The following is a 9,275-nucleotide window of genomic DNA, read 5'->3' on the forward strand; positions in this document are numbered from 1 at the left end:
TTTTGTTTCAATCATCACTTTGGCTTCATCAATTTCATACCATTTTTTAGTTTTGTTTCAAAGTTTTTTACCATTAAATCTCAATCTGATCATTTAGTGTTTGGGAGCACTATTAAAATTATTTTAAAATATATTAACATTAACATTTTATATTTATTAAATTTAGAAAATATATTAACCATACTAAAATTATATCACACATTATATCACACGTGGAAACTATGTACTTAGAACACACATGCTAGTTTAAAAATAACATACAATAAAAATGAAACATATGGTTTGAATCTAATTAATAATAACACATAAAATATATACGATATTAATATAAAAAAGATTAAATTGTGAATAATATGAAATTTAACTATGTAAATATATCATATTAAGAATACTAAATATACTATAAATTTTTATCATGATGTAGTCGTTAATCTTGAGTTAATGTCAATTTCACTTATAGCATAAACTCAATAAAACAATATTATCGATACATACAATTAATGGAGTTAATAAAGTGTGCATAATAAAATTAAAATGTACAAAACATTTCAAAATATAACAGTGGTTGAGTAGTAAAATTAAAATTTTATTATCAATGCAAATGTCATGGGTTCAAATCTTTATAGGGTTTAGGAAAATATAATTTTTAAAAATAAAATAGAGTTTTGATTTAGTGGTAAAATTAGTGTTTTATTGATGTAAATAGCATGGGTTCAAATCTCACCGATGCAAATTTTATTAGTTTTTAAATAAAAAAATTATAGTACCGAAATAATATAACTTATTTTAATTATAAAAGATATTTTTGTAATTTTCCTAATCAAGTTGATGCCCGATTGACTTGTGACATCAACTCGATTAGGAGTTTAATAATAGTAAGAATATAGAATTAATGGAGACAATTAAGTATGTATAATACATTTAAAATGTATGTATATAATAAAATAGAGGTTAGTTTAGTGGTAAAATTAATATTTTATCGATGTAATACCACATGCAAATTTTTATTAGCTTTTGAAAAAAAAAAGTCTAAACAACCCTTAAATAATATAACATATTTTAATTATGGAGGAATATTTTCGTAACTTTTCTAATTAAGTTAATGCGATTAACTCATGATACTAACTTGTTAGGATTTAAATAATAATATATTAATTTAATATATCTCAACTTAACTAACATTATTATAAAATCTATCAATTTAATTATATTTAACATAATTTTATACTTTTACCTCTTACTAAAAATATAAAAGTTAAAATCAATAGCAAATAGGAAAAATAATATAAATTGAAGAGTATGAATACAATATATGGTACCGATTGGATTACCTCAGCCTAAGCTTATTAATCCGTCAGTATATAATCTGCATAGTTCCTCAAAATAATCAAATGGTGACATGCACCTATGTTTGTTTAATACATGATTCATCTTTTAATTCTCTTCTTTATCATCTGGTCTATAAAGTTGAATAGATCGATTATTTATTGACTGAAGTGGTCTTGCATTCGTATCCGAATCCTGCAAAATGAAGATTGATCATACGTGAGATCATATAAAATTTCTGTTCTGATAATTTATCTGGAAAATTTAAGTAGATTAAATGGAAATAAACTCACATCATGAACAGCCACACGAAGTAACCTCACTTGCTCCCTGGTTACAGTCCTCACCTGATAAAGGATGGTTAATTAACGAACATTAGCCAATTTATAACGTATATCTACACACGTCATATTTAAATTAAGAAAAATCACGTAGAGAGCAGGTTAATCGAACAAACCTTTCTGACAATGCTCCACACCACATTTTCAGTACAAGGAGGAACAGTAAGAGAGCCGATGTATCTGTAATATTTTCTACTGCCAAATTTAATGTGCCTTGGATCGATCACCCCCACCGCTCTCTCTCCGTCTGTGATATCAGTAATGGCTTCTAAATGATCCATCAGCTGGTAATCCACAAGTCCATAAGCAATTAGTCTTACAATATTAGATTAAATTAGGAAAAAAGAAGTTCAGATATCAAAGCACCAAAACTCCTTTTCGTTTCAACTTACCGATGATAGGAAAGAATCTGGTCTTCCAATCTTGTACATGATACCTATTACAGCAACCTTGCCATCTGCACTTTCATGAACCATGTGTAGCTCTAAATCATACCTGAAAATTTTACAATTAATGCCTATATCATATATCATCAAGACAAAAATACAGTTTTCTCATTATAGATAAGGGATCGATGCACAACATGCATAATTATGTTCTTAGCTTAACGTACATCCCCCCCCCCCCCAAAAAAAAAGTGTAACTTGATCCTCGTCTGCATTATTACCTCCTTCCGTTGATAGTGTGCTCGGAAGGTGAGTGCCAATGGCACTGGTGGAGTACATACTCCGTACCGTTTATCTCTATAGCTCCTGCTTCATCTTCCCATCTCAACTGAATACACAAATTGGGTTCAGATCATTGGAAAACTTTGATAATTTAGTAATATGATCTATAGCTGTAAATGACGGAAAAAATAGGCAGATTTTGCACCATATAACATCAACATCTCGCCTAATAAAACTTTTTTCAAGTCATACTTAACAATGATTAAATATGAAAAGTGAACAATAGCCTTTTAACAGCATCTGATTAAACAACGACTATGGGAAGAGAAAGGGAGTAGTTGAAAATTTTGAGAGTTCAATTACCATCATATCATGGCCCCTGTTTCGTAAAGTGGCATTGCTGGGCTTGTAGCTTTTCTTAAGCCTCCCTAAATGGGAAACAATGTTAACTCTTTCATTGGACATATCAATGGGAGATTGCATGGTCCCATTGCTACAAGCACCCCATTCTGCATGAATCTCTCCCCATCTTGCTGGCCCTTTTGTACTATTTGCTCCATAATCAAATTCACTTTCATCCTCTGCAACAACAACAAGAGTTCAAATGAAAAGTTAGTCTGGTTTCTGATGTAAATATGGGAATCGGAAACCAAAAGCCAAAGTTGCCTCACATACCGACTTCCTGGGATCTTACCGAGAACGAATGCAAGGCAAGAAGAATGAAGAAACTGCAAACCAAGAACTGGGTTGGTAGCTTTACCATCTTTGTGAAGGTACGTAGCTTACAATGTCCAAGAGAAATTATTTGTGGTTAAAGAATGAAAGTGGGGAGACTGATTTATATAGGTTGAGTTGTACTTCATATCGTTTGAAAATGTTGAAAAAAGGGGGTTTCTTGGGGGTTTAATTTCTTTCTAGAATTGTGCCGTATGAACACAAGAAATCAAAAAGCTGATAGCAGGGCATTAGACAGTCATACTAAAAAATGGAATTCAATTTTGAAGTAAACTCAGGTGGTCTTTGGCTCTTTGCGTAGTACCTGCCTTTTTCTTCTGTTTTGTCTTAAAAAAAATATTATATCTTTCGGTTGACGTGTTGGGTGACGGTTGAACCCATGGGTTTTTTAATCCATAAAAGTAGGCATATTTCCATTTTCAGACCATTCTAGTTCATTTCTTGGTCGTTTAAAATTAAATGATGTACAAAATTAAGAGGCTAACAAGTACAAAATTTAAGCAAAACTTTTGATTTGCGTTGAGGTGGAAGTTTCATCCTATACAAATATTATATATCAATTTTTCTTTTAGATTATTTTTTATTTAAATTTTATTATGAGTAGATTTTATCTGAATTTATTATGGTTTGAATTCAAATATATTTTAATTTTCAAATATTAATATACTTTTTTTTTTTAATTGTAGTAACTTTATGGGTCAAAAAAGAAGTAGGAGCTGCCAATTGGCAAAGTAAAGTGCTGTTTTTAATGCGAATTTCCAACTAACCAAAATATCATCAGATATAAAAATTTGAATTTAATTTCAAATTAACAACATTATTTCTCATCTCTGGATCTTTTGATTGCTAAAGTCATTACCTTCTGCAATTATCGCATTTATTTAATCTAATTGTATACCATAATATAGATTAGAAACATTCAGCTTCTATCAATTAATATATTAGACATGGAGAAATATTACATTCATGTATAAAATACGGATTCGTTGTATTTAATTTTAAAGTCTAACATAGATGTTTGAATATTTGATTTTAAAATTAAGTAATATCTTATAAGCTGCAAGTAATTTTTTTTTAAAAAGTAAAAAAATCACGTGTTTTATGTATTTAGTCCTTTGTGAAGTATTTTATTTACGTTTGCAATGCATCTTATACCAATATTTTGGGTCAAATATAGCTCTTTCAACACCGGATGCTGCAAATTATTTACCTATTAATAAATCAATACCTGATTATAACAATTTGAATGAATCGTGGTGAAGAATGGGATAATTCTTGGTAAATATATGAATATTAATTGTCATATCCTCAACAATAATCCTAAAATTCTGCTTTTTCAATATCAACTAGTTTTCCCCATTGTACGAATTCAAATACGGTGTGTTGTATACATCAGCATTAAATAGTAAAAAAAACATTGCAATTTTGCATAAAATATATATGTAATTATAATAAAATAGCTTATTGAGATAAGTTACATAAATATCGATTCAGTCTTAGTTTAACTGACATCAGAGTATTGTTGTCAGTATAGGAGGAAGCACATTGTCTTCATATTTAAAGGTTAAAAAATGTAAAATTATCAAGATAATATGTTAATGATATGAAAAAAAAATTAAAATAGCATTAAATAATGAGTAAGAGATATAAAATGACGTGACTTCTCCATTTCATACCATTTTTCCTTTAAAAAAATTAATGTTTATTAATTGAACAAATTAAATATAAAAAAAATCAAACATAACCATGATTAACCACCAAACTTGGAAAACAAATTGACAGTTATTGTCAAAATGATGAACAAATCCGATTGTTTATGACAAAAATGGTGGATTCAAAACCCTTAAATTTAGCGGTTCCTGAAATGTTTTAGCGAATGCCGGATTTATTTGAAAATAAAGTGGTGATTATGTTATAGTTGACGAGAACAAGGGAAAATGTGTTAATATTTAAATACCTCATTAATGAATTCTTCTTGTGAGTGCAGGTACATGACATCAGGTTCGAAAGCAAAATGGGATTCGCCTTTGACGTTAATCCAGTCATTGCACACGTTTCAAACATTGGGGTTGGAGCATTAACCTTCAAAGTTTCTGAAATAATTACTCCACTTTTTCTCTCTCTAAACAAGAAATAAGTTTATCTTTCTAGTCGTCGACTAAGTCTGCCTCAAATCCTTTCATTCATATATAATATTCCAAGTTTCCAGCAAAGAAACTACAACTATATCTACCAAAAGCTACTTCTTTTTTTTTGGATTATAATGGTGACAATGTCGCAAGTTTATATTAAAAAAAAAAATGACTGGTTAAAAATAATTTTAAAAAAATTAACTAGTTGTCTTCAACAACCGCCTTAACCAAACAATTGCTGAGACAGTAAAAGAAAAATAAAATATTAGGTTGAAAATTACAACATTGCCTTCCTCTTACTTTTGACTTTTATATATAGACATCTTCTATCATGTAATATTGAGTTCTTGTATGATGATTGTGTTACAACGGTAAAACATTGATATCAAATTTAATAAATTAAAATCTGTCAGATCATTAATAATAAAATTAAATGTGGAAATGTATTTAAATTCATTGATATATTAAAACCTTCAAATATTGTAATTTTGACAGTCAAAATTAACACACAAATATTTTAGAGTCGTTGACTCTCTTTTCTAAAGATGAGATGTTAGAAAAAGTTACTTATGTGTAATTTAGAGACAATATGCAACACCTCTCACTCGATCCAATAACAGAGATCCGAGCAAAAGATGTTACATTTAAGCACAATTATCTTTTGAAATCACATTCATACATTTGCTTTATAACATTTCTAATATACATTTAAAGGTCATATTTACATTACCAACCTAAGTACATATCATCTCTAAAGCCCAAAATCATATATCAAAAGATTTTGAAACTTTGAGAGTTGATGTGATTCTTGTGAAGCACTTCTCGTATCTTCAATATACATTCTCGTGCAATTAAAACTCGATTTGTATTTTTATGTCATCTCGGATTACCCAACAATGATGACTTCTAATCATTATACCGGTGACCCTATGGTATACCAACTATACCCAACTCTGCCTGAGACACTTAATAGGGTAACCAATGAATCAATACACACCATAATCACACAACATACTTCATATTATGCTCGTTTTTAACTATATTCAATTCAATTCTTGACACTTGAGATCATTATGTATAAACCGAGACATGCATTACTAATACGCTTACCTTGGTAGGTAGTTTTGCAACAATCATATATGTATGTATACATATGTATATGTGTTAATGTATTGAACTCGAATCATAAAAATACATATCAAAATTTTTCGTTAATCGTTTACAACTCTCGTTTTCCCTTTCTCTCGAGACGACCTAATGTCATATTTAGCTACGTTCGATAATTCAATCATAAAATCGATATTAGTTCATATTCAAATCTTATTCAACACATAATCACATATTTTACATTTTATTCATTTTAGCCCCTATACTTGGGATACACACATTTATCCATATCTAACATTAGATTAAAATTTGATTTCTATACTATTATTTCATGATAATTTTTAATTTATTCAATTTAATCCCTAATGTGTAATAGCCCGATTTTGGGTCTAGTCGGAACAGTGGTTTCGGGACCACAAACCCGACGAGAAAAAAAAAATTATTTTTATTATATTTTTATAGTCTATAAATTTATGAAAATATTTCGTAAAAATTTCATTCGAAAATTTTGACGTTTGAGCGATCAATTTAGTCAAAAGGACTAAATTGTAAAAAGTGCAAAAGTTGAGTTCTTTATATATGAGGTGCCTAATTGTTATGAGTTTTAAATTGAAAGTCCTTATGTGACAATTATTCCTTTAATAAGTTAGTGAATGGATATTTGTTTGGTATTTTTGAAATTTGGTTGAAATAAAAAGGGTAATTTTGTAAATTAATTAAAATAACCTAATAAGACAAATGATAAAAGCTATCATTTTTTTTCATTCTTTCTTCTTCAACCGTGGGAAAGAACAGAAAATAGCAGCCATGGATGAGCTCCATTCGGCCAAGCTTTTATGGCTTATATAGGTGCGGTTTTTGTCCCGTTTTTAATGATTTTCGTATTTTTGAGATCCCCGAAGCTTAAATTTTCTATTTCTACCAAATTGATTGAAGAGCAATTAGAGTTTAAAAATTTACCCATTCATGATATGGTTGTGTTTTATGATTTATAGTGGATAATGAATGTTTGATGTGTTAAATATGAGTTTTATTCAATGAATTTTGGTAAAAATGTCAAAAAGGGGTTAAATTGTGAAAGTTACAAATTGGTCATAAGTGTGTGAATTAGTGAAAATTTGGAGTTGCCATAGAAGAGAAAAATGTTCAGCATGTCTTAAACCTTATAGAAATTGAATAAAAATTAATTTACGAGCATTGGGGCAAAAGTGCAAATATGTAAAAGTTTTGGGGTCAAAATGAAAATTTGTAAAAATATGATTTTTAGACCCATATGAATATTGTGACTGATTGGTAGGCTAAATGTGATGGTATAGATGATGAAAATTGAGACTTGGACCTAGAACGGAAAGAAATCGATTTATGGACGAGTATGTCCTTTTCACATTTGTGGTATCGAGGTAAGTTCGTATGTAAACAATACCATGCTATACATGTATTTAAATGTTATCATTACATGAATTGTACAGATATTAATGTGTATGTAATTAATAGAAATATGATAAGACAAAGCCTTAATAGACGAGGAAAAATCCGCTTTGAACCTTAGGAATAGAATAGGATACGAGTGACATGTCACTAGGAATTATGACTCTAGATGACTAGCTCGAGTGAGCATTGAAATGTCATGAGATATGAGGTAGCTTTAGCTACAATTGAGGCACTTATGTGCAAAGGCTTTTCCAGTATCTAATTAGTATTCCAAGTGTTCAACGGGCAATCCAAGGAAAGAGTTAATGATGGTCTCAATGAGGTAAGTCATTGGTGAGTATGCACTTTCGAGTTATGTTATGAGTTGTGCAAGTATGTATACTAATCCTATGAGAATGCCTTGATATGTGATGATCTATGATGCATAATATGTGTTCTTACCATGATGGATAAAATGGTGTTGTATTAATATTATGAACAATGATCATGAATGAGTAATTTAGCCTTGACAGATTTGAGTTACTGCAGTAGTGTAACTTTGAAAATACACTAAAAATAGTGGAAAATGAGTTAGAGGCAGAATAAAATATGGGATTAAAGCTTAATGAGTCTATTTTCACATGAAAGAAACAGAGGAAGAAAAAGAATTCCATATTGTTTGATATTTGAATTCTTGTGAAACAGGGTCTGGATGAATTCGAGATCTCCTGTTCTAACTTTAGAAATTCACCAAAAATTGTAAAAAAATTATTAAGAGTTATACCTTACATGAATGGATTTCTTATTGAGTCTATTTTTATGGGAAATAAACGGCATGGTCGTTGGAATTTTGTACAGGGAGAAATTCGGTTTGTAGTGCACAGGGGTCAGAGTGGTCATACCCTAAAATAGGGGAGCCTTTAACTAATAAACTGTACTATTTGGCTTAACCAAAAATTCTGGAAATTTTATGGAAGAAAGGAAAATAAGTTTAGTTTCAGGGAAAATTAACGGAACTTAATTCAGAGTTTCGTAGCTCCAGATATAAATAATTTAGTGACCATTGCTCAGAAAGACAGCTTGTAGTGAACTTGAAAATATGTTGTAAACATTGATAAAACAAGTTAATGAGTTGCTTATTGTTTTCATATGAACTTACTAAGCGAAAGCTTACCCCCCCTTCTTTCCCATGTTTTCTAGAGTTTCCAGGTTAGCTCGGGTTGGAGGCCGTCAGAGATATTATCACCCTATCGAGTTAACGTTATCGGAGTAAGTAAACTCAAGTGATTCGAGTCTATGGCATGTATAGGGTTTTAATGTGAGTATGTAATATTATGATTTAGCCAAAGGCATTGGCTTGTTATTAAGGTAGTATTAGTCATGTAAATTGGCCTATGTCGGCTAATGACATTATGGGCCCATATGATTATTCTTATGCATGTATGTTATTATCTCTTGTGATGTGGCTTACAACATGTATACCTAGAGATTGAATTGAGATTCATTGATGAGCTAGTAACTAATGCAGGATTAAGTGATTGGTAAATAGTTAATAA

The 9,275-nt window shown here is 29.9% G+C and overlaps 1 protein-coding gene and 1 long non-coding RNA gene across 2 annotated transcripts; one reads left to right on the forward strand and one right to left on the reverse strand.

Annotated features, from left to right (window-relative positions):
• Window positions 1-1,261: 1,261 nt before the first annotated feature.
• LOC108485873 (alpha carbonic anhydrase 7-like) lies at window positions 1,262-3,183 on the reverse strand. Its single transcript, XM_017789720.2, has 7 exons — window positions 3,011-3,183; window positions 2,699-2,916; window positions 2,335-2,441; window positions 2,060-2,162; window positions 1,784-1,951; window positions 1,620-1,673; window positions 1,262-1,521 (listed from the first exon to the last, which is right to left on the reverse strand). The coding sequence occupies exons 1-7, from the start codon at window positions 3,096-3,098 to the stop codon at window positions 1,435-1,437; spliced, it is 825 nt and encodes a 274-aa protein (XP_017645209.1). The 5' UTR covers window positions 3,099-3,183; the 3' UTR covers window positions 1,262-1,434.
• Window positions 3,184-7,013: 3,830 nt separating this feature from the next.
• On the forward strand, window positions 7,014-9,275 carry LOC128293321 (uncharacterized). The gene is made up of 3 exons (XR_008283496.1): window positions 7,014-7,158; window positions 7,626-7,709; window positions 8,920-9,275. It is a non-coding gene; the product is annotated as an uncharacterized LOC128293321 (long non-coding RNA).

This window comes from Gossypium arboreum, chromosome 5 (genome assembly GCF_025698485.1).
Source record: "Gossypium arboreum isolate Shixiya-1 chromosome 5, ASM2569848v2, whole genome shotgun sequence".
Classification (NCBI taxonomy): domain Eukaryota; kingdom Viridiplantae; phylum Streptophyta; class Magnoliopsida; order Malvales; family Malvaceae; genus Gossypium; species Gossypium arboreum.

What these genes read in the sequence shown, in the direction of transcription:
- LOC108485873 (XM_017789720.2), bottom strand. Translation starts at nt 3,098, where the DNA reads ATGGTAAAGCTACCAACCCAGTTCTTGGTTTGCAGTTTCTTCATTCTT. An exon ending in ACAGGGGCCATGATATGATG is followed by an intron (nt 2,442 to 2,698) that starts GTAATTGAACTC and finishes TTGTGTATTCAG; the next exon opens with TTGAGATGGGAAGATGAAGC. An exon ending in TTCGTGTGGCTGTTCATGAT is followed by an intron (nt 1,522 to 1,619) that starts GTGAGTTTATTT and finishes TTCATTTTGCAG; the next exon opens with GATTCGGATACGAATGCAAG.